This window comes from Mustela putorius, unplaced genomic scaffold (genome assembly GCF_011764305.1).
Source record: "Mustela putorius furo isolate JIRA1106 unplaced genomic scaffold, ASM1176430v1.1 tig00003859_pilon_pilon_pilon, whole genome shotgun sequence".
Lineage (NCBI taxonomy): Eukaryota > Metazoa > Chordata > Mammalia > Carnivora > Mustelidae > Mustela > Mustela putorius.
The window spans coordinates 11,050,510-11,066,880 of NW_025422011.1; the positions used below are offsets into that span (position 1 = coordinate 11,050,510).

The following is a 16,371-nucleotide window of genomic DNA, read 5'->3' on the forward strand; positions in this document are numbered from 1 at the left end:
GAGAGTTCCCAGCAAACGCAGGGCATTTCCAGCAAAGCTCCCAGAGGCAAGAATTCTCATCTTGTTTACTGAGTCCACTGGAAAGTGGGGGAGGGTGGGTGGGGGCCGACGGAGGTGGGGGGGCGGGGGGCAGGGAGGGTGAGCTGGGTACAAAAACAGGATAAAGGTAAACTTTCTGCATGTGAGAACCATTCCCCCCCTCCAAGGAGTCCTGTCACACTGTATGACACCGTCATCAAAGGGGCTGTGCGTAAACCTGAAAAACCAAACGGACCTGTCTGTAGGTGTTACTTATATCACAAAGCTACAGGTGCCTTTATTTCCACCGTACGCTGGTGCTGGGAGCGCCCGCCTTCTCTTGCCTTGAGAGCCTCCTCTTTGGACCTAGTCACCCACCGCTGTCCTCAAGTAAGCACCTTTTCTTTGCTCTTTTCGATGAATTGTAGGGGGCGTCAGGGCTTAGAGCCCCGGGCTGGGTCCTGGGTCTGTTCATCTGGTCTGCACCTCCGGATCACCACCCACCCCCCCAAATGCCAGTTTCATCAGTCACAACGCCTCCTGGGAGCTCTTTGACGGGGATTTAAGTGCTCGCCTGGGACAGTCATTTTTCCTCCTCAGGCTGCCTAGCCACCCCTTCCCCGGAACCCCCATGCGCTAAACCAAGGGCAACTCGCAGAGAATATGTACAGGTACTCAATTCTCTACCCGTTCCTAAACCTGTCTGTAGGAAGGGGAGCTCGATTTTGCACCCAAAATAGTCAGCTTCAAGGAAAGCCCACCAGCCCCCTGGCTGAAACTCCCACTTCTGCCGTTGGCCCTGCCCACGGCTCCCCCTTGATACAGAGAAGAGAGCTGCCTTGTTACAGTTTGGGGCCTTTTTCAGGAATTTGTCCATACATAATAGCTTAAAAGAAACCCTTTTTTTTTTTTTTTTGCCCTCCTACACCACCTCAGTGTAGACGGCTTCCAGAAAAGCAATGGTTAGGGTTTTTCCACTGTATTCTCAGATCTTCTCAAAGACTCTGCAGGACGTGGGGTTTGTGGGCACCTGCCCCCTGCTGGCCGCCACCGGTATCACATGCCCCCTTCTCCACCTGAAGAAGGGGACCCACGGATGGACTAAAACTTTTACAAACAAGAAAGGATGTCAGAGGTCATTAAGGTCAAGTGATTTAGGGAAACAGCTTTGTGTTTTAGTCTAGTTTAAAGATCCTGGGAGAGGAATCATTTGGTCCTCTGAGTGAAGATGTAATTCTTTGCCCTCATGTTGTCGCTGAGAATGGTTTTCGTGACTCAAGGTGTTCTAGGCAGGCACTTTCAGAGTTTGGTTGTCTTTCTTTCTCAGAAGTCACCAGAATAAGAGCCTTTTTGATATATTGATGACAGTTGATTCTCCCCTGCCTTGGCTCAGACATCAAGATATTACACCCTCTTGCATATATGATCTGATTTTAATAAATCCGCAGGACATCCTGAGGATGGCATGTTAAAATCCCATTTTAAAGATGAGCTCAGAGAAGAGCATGGGTTTTTATAGACCGCCCCTTGTGTGAAACAAAAATAAAGAATTCTGACAGGCTGACTAATAAAACATCTAGATGTTCCCATGTCCCTTGCCCTTGTGGGTGGGTGGCAGAGGTAAGATTTAACCCCTCAAGGATTTCATCCAAAGCTGATGAGCTCTGCATCAGAACCCCCGGTAAACCGTGTGGCTTACCTTCTGTGGATCTTTGCCACACCTTTGGAGAAACAACTAAGGACAAACTAGCAAGCTCCCTACACAAGCTAGAGGAAGATGAGGAGTCCCCTCAGTAAGACAAGAGCAAGTCCATTCTCGCAGCTGTTCTGCTTTCTCTCAGAAGAAAAATATGCAAGCACCCCAATTCTTTAACTGCAAGTGTCAAAATAACCCACCGAGACTTCCCCCCATGTGTCCTTCCTTCGGGAGGTCCAAAGCGTAGGAAATTGACCCTGCTTTGCTCCCAGGAATCGGGACCCTGTGGACACTTAGATTTCGCTGAGGCTTTGGAAGAGGAAAAACTTCTTCCCCATGGGACTGCCCAGATGGCGGGATCAGGAAAGGCCCTTCTTAGCCTCCCATTCCATGGTTTCTACCCTCATGGCCTTGTTCTGTCTGGTGATGTTTTAGTGCATAAACAGCCAATGTGTAGATGCTTAATTGGGTGGATTTTTGGTCACATGCCCAGAGTGAAGCTGATGATCTCTGCCAGGGTCAGGAAGGAATTTTCCTTCTCTGGCAAACTGGCCAAGCCTGGCTGGTTTGCTCCTTCCCCTCTCTCTGGAAGGCTGAGCAGAGGTGCCTGGTTAATCAGGCCATGGGCACCACACCTGTGATTGCTGCCTCTGACTCGTGTAGGGGCAAGAAGCCCACAGGCCTGTCCCTCTGACTGTGTGGACGCTTCCCTGTGCACACCTGGTGAGTGAGCCGGCTCCCAGAGGGGTTAGGAAGCCAGTGGAGCCATGGGGGACCCAAGCTTCTCCACCATCACTGTCTCATTCCAACAGGTCCCTGCAGTCAGGCTTTCTTGCACGTGGAACGGAACCCACCGGCTTCCTTTCCCTTGTGTGGATTGTGCTTGAAACTTCCTTGCTCACTAAGCAGCTATGGTGGTGTTTGGGGGAAACTGATTCTAACAGCAGTGGGTGTGTGGATGGGCAGGGGGTGAGTGAGGGTTTGAAGCACCTAAGGGACCGGGCTAGCCCAGGCAAAGAATGCCCGGGGCCCACTGCTGCAAGTAGTGGACATGGGAGGGAAAGGGGAAGAGGAAATCAGGGGACTTTGGAGAACTAAAGTTAAATCTCCGTTTGTAGTGGCTGGATTTGACTCCAATTTAGATAGCTTGCTCGACCACAATATCCAGTATAACCGACATATATGTGTATGAGTGCGCGCCCGTGTTTGGATGTGCTGGGCCATTCAGGTGGACGTCTGGAGAAAATCATGGAGCCAGGGCACGTCTCAGAGTCCCCCTCACCAGTGTGGTCAAGAGCAGAGGCACATGAGGCAGAATCATAACTCCCAGCCAGTGCTCTTTATAGGATGACAAACCAGGTGCCCCTCAAAACCCCAAAACATAGGCCTAGGATAGCAGGCCTGGGACACACACACACACACACACACACGCCGAATCTCCCTTCTTGTCCTGCTGCTAACTCTAGGTCTAATCCAGTGCTTCTCAACCATTTTTTCATTGTCGTTCCCAACTAAGGAGGCTTTTTAAATAACTTTATCATAGTCACTACCCCCTACCATTTATGCACGGTGGCCCTTTAGAGGGTCTTGAGACATAATAATGGCTAAGATATTTTGACTCCCAAGAACCAATTTTTTCCCCTCTAAGGTCCACATCACCTACCTGGGAATGCCAGTCAAACTTTGAGCCTGGGTCTACATATTCCTGGACCTCAATGTACTAGCTGAGAAATGGGCCCCAAACAGCTGATTCTTCCCCTTCTCCCCCCATCAGCCTCACCCTGTTCCACCTACATTAAGGAACTCTTAAGAGCTAAAATGTTCAATTATTGCAAGGACTTTCAAGGGCCTAGGAAACTAAGTGAAGACAAAGCAGCCATTATTCCTGAACTCACACCTAGCGCATGCTGGCTAAGTGGCCAAGGGCTTTTGTGGAAAGCCCAGAGTTAATAATACGCTCTCCTACTGTAACAGCATAAAATAAAAAAGAAATCTGCAGCTTTTATTAAAAAAATTTCTTCCAAGAAGCAAGAAATAATTACAGGGGAAAAAAAATAGCCCTTGGTACACCTGAGAGAGTCCTTTAAGAAAACTCAATGGATATAATTCCTCATAGAAGAGATTACCAAGGGGAATCAGATCGGACGCTGTGTACAGCAGTAGGGAGCTTGCAGGTCAAGTGAGCAGGCTGGTGTAAAGAGGAAGAGAAATCCTTAAAAGAGGTAAACAGCCTATTGATCAGAAATACTCCTAATGTTTGGTGATCAAATTCAAGTTACCAAATGACTTTTGAGAACTATTCATGTCAGGTGTTAAGCAAGAAAGTGCCCACTCCTACTATAGTGTTTTTTTACCTGGAGGATTTCTAAATGAAGGGGAAGACCTGGAAACAGTTCTGTTTCCTTCCATGTGGACTACACCCCTCCTTTCTCCAAACACCCCCAGGAAGGTCATGTCAGAGTTCAGACCTCTTCTCCCTCAGTTTTCTGAGATTTTACCTTTAGCCCTCACTTACGGGAGCTTTTCTGAGGTCAAGTCCAAAATGCAGAAGAGGGGCTTTGGGCTCCAGGGGCCCTTCCCTCCCTCAAAAACTCCCACCCCCATTCCTCTTCATCCTACCTCCCGCTCAGGATATAAAACCAGCCAATCCGTGGGAAAATCAGAGTCTAAACTCAGGCAGCCTTGACTTCTGTTTGATACGGCTCCCAGGGGGAGATCCATGAACATGATAATCCACTGGGCTGGTTAACCCTCTCTGGGCACCAGAAAGGAGGCTTCCCAGTAGGGTCTGGTGACTCTCCAGTGACAGCCCAGAAAGGGTACCAGAGTATGAGAATCTGAACTTGGTTATTTCTCTATCACAGGAGAGCAGTTCTCATGCACAGTTGAGGAAGCTAATGATGGTAGATTTGTAAGCACCCTCAAAAAACTGCCCTTTGATTCTGGAATCACACAACCCCTGCCTTTCTCAGTACTGGGGTTCCATTTAATATGTAAGTGTGTTAGGGAAAAGTCTGTAGGCAGATGTGACTGTGAGTGTTTTTTTTTTAATTTTTAAATTTATTTTCAGCGTAACAGTATTTATTGTTTTTGCACCACACCCAGTGACTGTGAGTGTTTCTAGAAAAGGATGCAGATGATCCAAAATTCAGAAACCTTAAGAACTTGCTACAACATAATGTTGACATCCATTGGCTGTGTGACCTTGAGTGAGTTGCACAGTCTCTGGGCCTTACTTGTCTCAGCTATACAACAATGGAGTGAAGGGAAAGACTGGACTAACTCTGGCACTCACACCAACACGTGGCACTCACACCACTCGTGTGATACAGGAAATAGATCAGGTCAGGGGTAGGCAAACTTTTATTTCAAGGGCCAGGTAGTTAGTATTTTAGGATATACAGACCAAAAAGCAAAACTGATTATAGTAAGTGGGTACATATATAACCATTTCCTATGTAACTATTTACTAATGTAAAATCATTTTCAGTTGCAGCCCATTTCAAACATAGGTGGTGGGCTGGATTGGGCCTGTGAGTTGTAGTCTGCTAACCTCTGATTTAGGTGATGCATGGACCAACAGTTTTTATTTAAATCCCATCTTTATTTTTCTGCATGTTGAAAGGAGACAGACTTTCCATCTATAGTGGTGATAAAAAGTCTTCCTTTTAAATAAATGTAGTTGTGTTTAAAAAAAAAAAAAGTGGATTTTTTTTTTTTTTTTTTAGCATGTTAAGTAAATTATCGGGATGGTAGGCAAATGATTATCAAGTTTGCAAAACACTGAACTAGGTGATTACTAAGACCCCGGCCATCTGAAAATTCTATATGCTTAATATCTCAAGATCCAGAATCCAATCTTTGTTCTGACATTTAACCTACCAGCTGTGTGACCTTGAGCTGTAGGCTCCCCTTCGCAAAATGGGGGTAGAAACACCCTATCTCATCAACATGATTGTGATGATAAGAAGAGAGAATTTGGGCAAACCAATTTTTCTAATCTACCAAATATGAATTCATTTTTTTCCCTGAATTGTGAGAATATGGGAAAAAGCAAACTTGAAAGACGAAAGCAGCCTTGGCCATTCCATTCTGCCATCTTTTCAGCCTCAACCAGACACCTTCTCCCAAATCTTCCTCCTCGCCAGTGTATGCAGGCGGGAGAGCCCTACGATAAAGAGAGTGACTTTTTGGGGCGCCTGGGTGGCTCATGGGTTAAAGCCTCTGCCGTTGGCTCAGGTCATGATCTCAGGGTCCTGGGATTGAGCCCCGTATCAGGCTCTCTGCTCAGCAGGGAGTCTGTTTCCCTCTCTCTGCCTGCCTCTCTGCCTACTTGTGATCTCTGTCAAATAAATAAATAAAATCTTTAAAAAAAAAAAAAAGGAGGGACTTCTTAAGTGGATAAACCTGAGTTGTTACCCAAACTCTACCATATGCCCACTGGATGGTTTGCGGTATATGACCTAAAATCTTAGCGCATCTGTCCTCATCACCGAGAAAGAACCTGTCTCAGAGTGTGTTCCGAGGAGACCATGAGTCATCAATACACAGATGTAAAGTGCTCAGAACAGAGCCCAAAGCGTAGTAAGTGTATATTCCAACTATCACAGGTTCTTGCTCTCTGAACCCAAACCCTGGGACTAGATGTGCTGCAGAGTTTAGGATTCCTCAGGTACTAGGAAGGTTATACAGTATGTATATGCTGCAGGATACAGAATCCTCTTGTCAGGGTATTTCTTCCAGGAAGCATATGTATTTTATGTATCTTATAAATATTCATCTAGTAGAATAAACAAAATTATAACTACAATTACAAAACTATATCGCATATGTATAATGTACACTGTTACAATATGTTGCTTATATACATATACGTGTGTGTGTGTGTGTGTGTGTGTGTATCTATGTTTAGTACGTGGTTTATATGCCTGAATATAGATTTATGGATGTAATATATATGTAACAATATATAAAACTAAATAACTAATTTAGGACTGGTTTTCGTTTTGTTTTGTGTTTTGTGGGAAATGAGTCTGTAAACACACACACATACTTTCCTTTTCAGAGCTTGTGGATTTCAGAATTGGGGGTAAGGGTTTTGGGGTGTATTAACATATAGCCACACTTGCCCAGCCTTCAGAAGCATATGGCTGAACCTTATAACCCGGCATTCAGGGGTCACATGTGAGCCAATAGAAAAAGTAAAGAAAGAGGCAGCATTGCGTCCTAAGAATCTCCATGTCAAACCCTGAACTTAACCATTTACGGGCCATGTTACGTGGGCAACTGCTGCAACCCCACTATCTAGATTTTCTTGTATATAAGATGGGGGCAGATGTACAAACCTCACAGGATGGGGCAAGGATTGAGTAACGTCGTTATGGCAAGCACTTAAAGGGCTGCCCGGTTCCTAGATGGCTGCATGTTTGTTAATAAAAACCAAGGCGGTGGGGGGCGGCCCTTGTCTGCCTCCTCTCAGCCCTCTCCTGCCTTTGTAGGGTGATGTTGGACTCGGTGACACACAGTACCTTCCTGCCCAACACGTCCTTCTGCGACCCTCTGATGTCGTGGACTGATCTGTTCAGCAATGAAGAGTACTACCCGACCTTTGAGCATCAGACAGGTGCGTAAACCCGGAGAAGCCCATCTGAGCTGGGAAGACCCGGGGCGGGAGGTGGTGCTGACCTCTAGGAGGCAGCAAGGCCATGCTGGGAGCTGGAACGTGCCAGCTCTCACCGGTGTTCAGGGCAGAGGACTGGAAGAGATGTGGGCAGCAGGAGAGGAAGCTTCTGCAGGGAGAAAAGCACCAGAATCCTCCAACCTCTTCCCAGCTCTGTGGCCTTTGGGGGACTCTACAAGCGCTTTTGAATCAATTTCTTGGAGTTATTATATTTAAGCAAAAACCTTAGCCCAGAGCCGAGTACACTGTGATTTCTTGATATCATGGATTTAGCTAACATTTGCAGAACAGTAGCTGTGGTTCAGGCCCTGTGCCAAGCACCCATCTCATCCTTACCGCAGCCCTATGAGAAATGAACGGTTATTATTTCCATTTTATGAGTGAAGACACGGAGGCACAGAGAGGTCAATGACGTATCCAAGGTGTTACAGCTCTTTAGGTTTCATGTAAGTTGACTTGAGCACCTGGACTCTCAACTATCCTACACAGTCATGTTCTAAATCATCTTCTAACCACGTTACCCTGCGGCTATTGACATGAATATGACAGTTTTTCTCGGAGCTTCTGTTTCCTTATCCCTCAAGCAGGGATGACGAGAATCACTGTGAGAAGTAAGGGAGCCTAACTGCGTAAAATATACGGCTCGGCCCAAAGCATGCGCTCGGTAGACATGAATCCCCACGCTGTCCACCAGGCCTGCCTTCCCACCTTTCCTCCTCTCTTGGCGGGTCTCCTCCGCCTACAAAGGAAGCATGGGGCCTTGTGCAGATCCCGTGCCAGAGGAGGGCCTGCTGACTTGGCCCCAGCATCTCCCTGAGGGCCTCTGTCCCCCGGTGCTCAGGTGACTGCACAACCCAGCAAACCTGGCAGGTGCATGGCCCGAGGTTTGTGAGGTAAGTCCTCACTGAGTTGTCAGTCCTCCCAGGCTTTAACCCTGGGCATTCTGGCTCGGCATGGCCCACACTCGGGGGCAGGAGGCAGTTGGGTCCAGGAGAGACCAAGCCTCTGAGGATGCTGTGCAAAGGCCCCCATCAGAAGGAAGCCCCTGCCTCTGACCAGAGGCTAGGGCATCACAGACACACTTGGGGTGCTTCCCTCCATAATCCAGCCCCACTCCTGCTCGCACCACCAATGCAGGAGCACGCACACGCACAGTGTGTCTCTCACCCTCTCTGAAGGGTTCTGAGTCAGCCAGATACACAGTCCAAATCTCCTTTAGGCCTAAGAAACTCTTTGATCCCCAGAAAGATAATGAAGAATGTCTTCTATTTCTGACCCTCAATATTGGGCTGAGGCTAAGTTTGAAGGAGGAAAACGAAAGCTTTTGTGTCCCCATTGTCTCCCCTGGGTCCCATGATGGCGGGGTCCAGGGAGAAGGTCCTTCTGTCCACACGTGCATAGCAGGGACTTGCCATCCCGGGGGCCCTCTCTTCCTGCCCATTCTGCCAGCTGGAGAGGTGGCGGGAGGGGGTGGACTGCCTGCCCCAGGGAGGAGTTCCAGGCCTTGGAGCAGTTTCTATAGTCATCCAGAGCTCAGACTTCGGAGCCGGGCCGCCTAAAGGCAAAGTCTGGCTTTGAGATTTGTTAACTGTAGCACCGCAGCTTCTCGTGCCTTCGTTTTCTCATCTGTGAAAGGAGACAGCAAGAACGCCTACCTCATAGAATTGTTACCAGGGTGTTTGTTAATATGTGGGAGGTGTTTGGGCCACAGTCAGGTGCAGGACAACGGGCGTTTAAAAATGAAGGACTCGTTTCAGTTTGGGAAGATGAAAAGGTCACGGAGACAGACAGAGGTGATGGTTGGCCCAATCTTGTGAATTGACTTAATGCCACCAAACTCTACACTTAAAAAAGAGTTAAAATGTTAAGTTCTAGATCTATTTTACCACAGTAAAAAAACAACAAAAATGAAGGGTTAACAGAAGTGATCACCAGTAGGCTTGCCAATGGGGCTGATACCTGACAGTCTCAGACATAAAGACACAGCCTTCTCCTGTGTGAGGCCTCTGCATTTCCAACAGTCTAATGAGAAGTTGGACTTGGTCATTGCTAAGACCCCTTCCAGAAGCTTCTCTGATTCCTGCATCACAGCTGTAGCCCTCTTCTCCCACCACCCATTGAGAGAAGACTAAGTCCCACCAAGGCATGAATATCCCGCAGGAGTCACCCTCCCTGGGTGGGGGGACCCAGCTTTTGAATGGCCATATGGCTCTCTGGATTCCCGAAGGAGCTGACTGTCTCTGACCTCCTAAAGTTGGAGAGAAGTTGGATGTGACAGGATAGTTGAGAGCTGCCTGGACACTGGGTAGGCCCTGTAGGCCGTGGCTGTCCTCAGAGCCAACACGCCCCATGGGAAAGAATATCTGGTCTGGCCTCTGTGTTTTCCTTCCGAGAGAGATGACCCCTCCGTCCGAGTCCTCTCTGAGAGGGAGGCAGCAGGAGACAACAGACTCTCCTCTCTACACTGCTCTGCAAACTCCCCGTGGTCTGTGGCCAGTGAGACATCCCCCAGCCCCATAGGAGATCCCATCTTGAATTCACAGTTGTCCCCGTGGCAGCTTTCTGTCCACGTCCAGGCTCCCCAAGCCGACACAGCCAAGAACCACTGACGCCATGACCTTGGCAGGTTTTTCCTAATGACTTGGAGATATACTTTCCCAACTGGAAAAACATCAGCCGCCTTGGGCTGTGAGGCCTGCTATGTCACAGATGAAGTGTTTCATGACATGCCAGGCACTCAGTAGGTGCCCACCATTGCCAGGAACATCTCACGACTCCCCCCGCTAGTGGAAAAACAGCTGGGTCTCTCTCCCATCTTCATTTTTCCTACTGAACCAAAGCAGCAAAGGGCCCGGTCTCATCTTTTCCAATTCAGGATGTGACAGCTTAGGTACTTCGAGACCAAAGGGAAAAGAAAGGGAGAACGGAATGATGTGTCCACTAGAAGAACAATGTCTACAGGAGGACAGGGAGGAATAATCAGCTTAGTCCAGAAAACCAGATGTCTTCACAACCTTTCCAATGGCTTTAGCAGACAGCAGCCGATTCCGGGCCTGCCATGCGCTAACCACAAAGGATCAGACCTGCTCTTTGAAGCAGGCCTTCTGCCTGGCCTCCCTGCAAGACCCTGGAGTGGACCATCACAGATTGCAAAATACTCTAGAATTTCATTAACGCCCTCGGGGCTTCCCTTCTGCTCTCTTAAAATAAAGAACTAGTGATACAGGAAAAGTTGATTGAAGTGTGCAGGGCCGGCTGTCTGACCTTGACAAGCGTATGATACTTTTTAAAGATGATTTCTCCGCTGAAGTTCTGACAAGTCATGGGGTACCCTGGCCTCACACCTTGTGTCTGGCTCTCCGCCGTGAACCTCCACACACCCACCCACCCTTCTCCTGTTTGCTGAGGTGACCACGCCGACATGCGGTGCCCCTCTGCTTTGGATTCTGGTTTCCACTTTGTCTGTAGCAGAACTTTCTAGATTAGGGCCATTCCAGGGGTTCCTGAGAGGTCCCTCAGGGCCCTGGGTGATGGTTCAGGAGGCCGGGCTCTAGCTTCCGCTCTCCATCCCCGCCGTCAAGCAAAGCTCTTGCACCTCAAAGGCACTAAGTTCCAGCAGCAGGAGCTGGAGAACACTTACATGACCTACTTCCGGCCCTGCCACTTCCTCAGAGGACTTGGTGGCATGTGGGGGGGAGGGTTCACATGAGCACAGAGGACAGCATGCTAACTGCTGCATCCTAGGTGCTCGAAAAATGTGTCAGCTGTTGCTATACCTTGGGAAATTTTATTTAAAGAAGGAATTTTATTTGAAAAGGTGCAAAGCCTTCCGGGTATTAACATCCAGAAGATCAGGGGACAAGGCATTTGGGTGCTACATGGGCTTTTCTCAGCAAGATTCATGTGCTGGGTATAGAAGTCCAAAAGCTCATGCAAGAGTCTAAGAATTTCTAAATCAAAACAAAATCATTGAAGAACGTGAGGTGGGCCCATGGTCATGATCCTGTCCTGGGAGCAGCCCCCGAGAGAGACCTCAGCACTCGCCACCAGCAACCCACCCTCCACACGCCTGAGCCTTCTGGGCAGCTGGGGCTTCGGGACCACCCAGGGCGTGGTGCTCTTCCCAACCCCTGTGCCTTCCGAACCCCACATGCCCCAGGCCATAGCTCTGTGCTGACCCCCACCTGCCCTTCTAGTCTCTTCTCCATCCAGTTCCTTAAGCTACTCTGGACTTCCCTCCCATTCCACCATCTCATGGTCTAAATCATTCCACAGGCTTGGAATGAATGCCAAGAAGGCTATTGGATGGAGCTCAACCATCTCTGGGAGGAAACCTGGAAGCAATTTTTCATTTCAGGCTCCCCTTGCCCATAAATTCCTTCCTTTCGGTGACAAAGCCACAATTGATGATGTCCCGTGCTACCCAGTCCACTCGCTGGCTCTCTCCAGTGCGGCCCCAGGCAGAAAACTTTCCCAACTCCCTATGCTAATAAATCATACTAATTATGGTCCAGGCTGTCTAACTCGGGCCTCCTCTGACCCAGACTGTCTGCCTCCCCACGCCGAGCCCTGGGCTTGCTTTGTTCTGCTTGTCCCTCAGCTAGACCAAGGCTTCAGAGGGAGGAAGGCCTCATTTCCCTGGAGAACAAACGCAGTCCCAAAATAGTAATGAATTACAGGTGACTTGTATTGAAGGCTTACTGTCCTCCAGACAACTGGGCTATGTTCTTTACATGTACCATTTCTTTTCCTTTTCACAACAAACTTCCTACAAGGTATGCACTACTGTTCTTGTCTTGTAGAAGGAAGCTGAGGTCCAGGGAGGTTAAGAAACTCCTTTAGGATTTCACAGCTAATATGAGGAGGAGGCAGAACTGCAAATCAGGGAGGTCCAGCCTCCAGCCCACACTCAGTTTAATCCACACAATCCTCAGCTCTCTTCCAGGCTCCTCCCTGCGGGTCCCATCCTCTTCAGGTCATCTGATGGAACCATGGAATGGAGGATGGGAATGAGAGTCTAATGGAATTCCGGGAGCTGGCAGGTTCATTGGGCTTCACAGAGCTTCTCATCGAGGCTCCCCGATCAGCAGAGGAGAAAAACCGAGTTCTCCTGCAGAAGGTCTGGGGACCTAACTCAGAGCTCTAAGCTCAAACAACTCTCACAATCTCCAGTCCCACCGATTTTGCATTCTGCTGCATATCTATTTTGTTGTAAGAAGAAAAGTCAAACTCTCCCCCACATTTTTGCTTCAAGGGAGGCTCCCCCCAAAATGAACAGTGCTGCTCAATGTAGAAAGGGCTCAGGGGCAGCAATCCATTTGGAAGAGATGGCAAAGGGACTGATCTAGAATTTTTTTAAGAGCACTTTCAGAAGACCACAGGTGTCTGTAACAAAGAATGAAAGTCGTGGATTACTGGACCTACTCCCTGGCATTTCCACGGGAGATGCACAGGCATTAATCATGTGGGTACAGTTACCCTTGTCACCCTCTGTCCACTGAAGGTGAGGGGGATGGGAATTAGCCCCTGCCCCTTCACCCCAGTGTCAGAAGCATGGGTCTCATGTGTGACCTGAGCATCAAGCATTTTACACAATCACACAGACTGGCCAGTATCCCCACATTTTGAGCAGCATTGGCCACCTCACTCACGCTGGCCATTCAAGGACAAATTAGCTTCGTTTATAATATAACTTCCTCAGTTTTTGTAAAGAAAATAAACCCAAATCTCTAGAAAGGAACAAAGTGGCTGACCTACACAGACACACACACACACACACACACACACACACACACACAAACATATTAGAAGTATTTGAGAAAGTATAAAGTAGTTATATGGCTAGCCCCAATATTAACAAGCATACATGAATGGTATTTAATGAGCACTTACTGCATGCCTGACTCTGTTCTAAGCACCTTCTGGGGACATTCCCTGCTGACTGTGTGGGCATTTGGGTGTGCCTCGCATGCTCTACCGGCTTAAGTGCTCCCTCTGAATTTAAACACATCCCAAGTTATAGCATCACTTGTGAGAATTCCACCCCCTCCCCCAGAATTGCTGAAAACCCCCTTAGCGGCTCAGTTCTTCCTCCCAGTGTAGCTGGCCCTTGAACAAATGTCCTGACCTACTTCCAGCTTCAAAGGAGCTGACTGAGACCATGCTTAATAGTGGCCTGTGGACATTTAGATTAAGGGCACCAGGTAGGGGAAGTGGTTCATCCCCAACCCCGTCCACACAGGCAGAAAGGTTTCAATGCTCAGCTTCTCCAAAGGGTTTTGGTTATTTCATAAATGCTAGATGCACTGAGAAAAACACTTTGTATTTCCAGACAACACAATTCGTTAAAGATAACATATCCTGTGGGCGCATAACCCTTCTTTTATTTACCCTGAGTTTATCTCTTCCAAGTGGCAATAGGGTCTTCATATCACCACAGAGGTTGCAAACCTTGTCATTATCAGTGTCTCATCCTTTTTCTGATTTTTTAAACCTCTTGTAACCTAAATTTATATATATGTAAAAGATATATATATATATATCTCTTCTACATTTATATATATTTATTATATATATATTTATTTTATATATATGTAATGTGTAATATATATACATATATATTACATATATATTAATATATATATGTAATGTGTACATATGCCTTGTCCAAATCTTTTTTAGTCATTCTTGGAGATGTATGTCCAACTTGGTCCTCCTCAACCAAGAATAGTGAGGCCATGATATGACACAAAATTCTCACATTTAAAGAGATAAGAATTGTGTTAGACCTAACTTCCTTTCTGACTAGCCATATGGCCCTCATCGAGTCACATAATCCCCCAGAACCTCCTCTTCCTCACCTATAAAGTGGGGATAATGAGCCTTTGTCATTCGGCCAGTCAGTTACACTCACTGGGCACCCACAGCAGGGCAGACCCGTCCCCAAGCATTGCTGATTCAGGGTGAGCAAAGCAGATCTGGCCAGCTGTGTGGAGTTCATGGCTGGCAGGGGGGTGGGGGGTGGGTACGGGGGTGGTGAGACATGAATCCTTCTGAGAAGGACACCCGAGGAGGCTGTGTGGGCATGGGAGGTCACTCTGAGATGGGGGCGTGAGCTGTGGTCTTGAGGATGAGTAGGAACCAGTTAGGAGAAGGTAGATGGAGCCCTTGTTCTGGGCCAGGAGCAATCCTGAGGGAATGATGGGGCCAGATGAAGCAGAGGCCAGATGAAGCAGGCTTTGCTCACCTCTGTTGGTCTCACCTCTGCACCCCTCTAGTGAGGACAGGACCATAGAAACACACCACAACCAGAAAGCACCCCATGATGCTGGCTCTCTTTCCCCTCCATGTAGTGAGAACAACCATTTTCCTCTCAGCTCCCAAGGCTGGTGGAAAGCCTTTCCTGGTGAGGAGAACCCGCCATGCTTGGCTCTGGCTCTGGCTTCCTTCCAGAAGGAGCCACACACAAAGCCTGCTCTGTGGGTGAGCTTCAAAGGAAAGAGCTGAAGGGAAGGTGAGCCTGCCAGCAACACCTCCTCATGGCAGTGCCCACCCCCACCCGGGCGTTTCTCCGAATCCTCTAGGCCCATTGGCTTCCAGAAACAACATGGCCCTCTTCACGTGCCAAAGAAAATAACAAGAGGGTGGAAGTAGAGAGAGGAGGAAATGGAGACTTGGCGAAATCTTTCCATGAAAAGAAATAAAGTGTGTCCTCCAAGTGCTGCACACCGATAGCCATCTCTGTTGGGGGCTCAGCTCAGGACCGAGGACGGTAGAATTTCAAGGCTCATAAACATCCCTCATCAGAATACCAGGAATGTCAAAGGCCCCCTAGGTTTACTCAAGCCAGAAATCAGTAGATGAAAGTGCAGACCAGACTGGAGAATGGCTGCCCTATTTTCTCAGGAGACCCTATTGGCCGCAAGGGGCCCCCCCGCAGGCTACTAGGCCAGCGCTAGGCAGCAACCAGCAAGTAAGGAGAGAGCCAGCCCCCTAATTTTCTTACCCACCAGGGACAGGGAACAACTTTGACCTCAACCATCCTGGCAGAGTACCAAATCTTTACTCACATGCATATAAAATTCTGATTAGAAAGTAAGATAAATTAAAACAAATCTGTTGTTTAAGTTGATAACCCCTCAATCCACTCCACGGTGGGAAAGGAGATTTCCAGGAGGGCTCTGAGTTTTAGGGCGAGCCTCAGTTTCCTCCTTTGTGAAATCATACCTGTTTGGGAGGATTTCAGGAACTTAAGCAGCTGACACACAGGAGTTGCTCCCAAGGGAGCAATACCCCTGACAGGGTGAGCTTCAAAGGAAAGAGGTGAGAACAGGGCAGAGAACATCTCTCTTCCCTGGGACTGGAAGTGCCACAGACTCACTGGGGACAGTGGCAGTATGTGCAACATTATGGGAGAATCAGAATAGCCTGGTTGATATTTGCTGTGGTGTCTAGCTCATGAGTGACCTTTTCTGTCATTCACATAGCCTGAGCCACACTCTCCTCTCCACCATTCTCCTCATGCCTTCTCACTCTCTCTAGTTCTCTGTCTGCCCCTGCCTCTCCATGTTTTATCTCTTCTCTGCCCTGACGCTCTGAGGACCAGTAATGATGGAATGGGAAGAGCGATGGCTTTCAAGTTCTGACTAGGGTTTAAATCCCAGCTCTGCCACACACTAGCTGTGGGTTTTAGGGCAAGTCCTCTGTGACCCTCAGGTTCATAATCTGTTATCTTCCAGGGGACAAGGACCAAACTTCTTACCATGAATCTTTAGCTCACAATTTGTTGCTTCACACGTAACAGGTGTTCAGTGACAATCTTAGTAATAGCATTAGAATATTCCATGCTCTGTTCTAAATACTTCCGCATATAGTAGCTCATTTAATCCACAGAACAACTCTATGACATAGGTGCTATCATTATCCCATCTTGCCAATGAGGAGACTAAAGCTCATTTATTGAATGAATGAATGAATG

The 16,371-nt window shown here is 48.0% G+C and overlaps 1 protein-coding gene across 2 annotated transcripts in view; it reads left to right on the top strand.

Annotated features, from left to right (window-relative positions):
- The first annotated feature begins 288 nt into the window (after window positions 1-288).
- The window catches only part of ELF5 (E74 like ETS transcription factor 5), a 31,125-nt gene continuing 15,042 nt past the window's right edge, over window positions 289-16,371 (top strand). Inside the window, exons 1-2 of one of the 2 annotated variants that reach the window (XM_004755967.3) lie at window positions 289-408; window positions 7,213-7,337. In XM_004755967.3, coding sequence (XP_004756024.1) covers window positions 7,217-7,337 — 121 coding nt within the window. In that variant the 5' untranslated portion in view covers window positions 289-408; window positions 7,213-7,216. Of the gene's footprint in view, window positions 409-2,250; window positions 2,438-7,212; window positions 7,338-16,371 lie in introns of those variants that run through there. The other variant, XM_004755968.3, reaches the window with a different exon arrangement.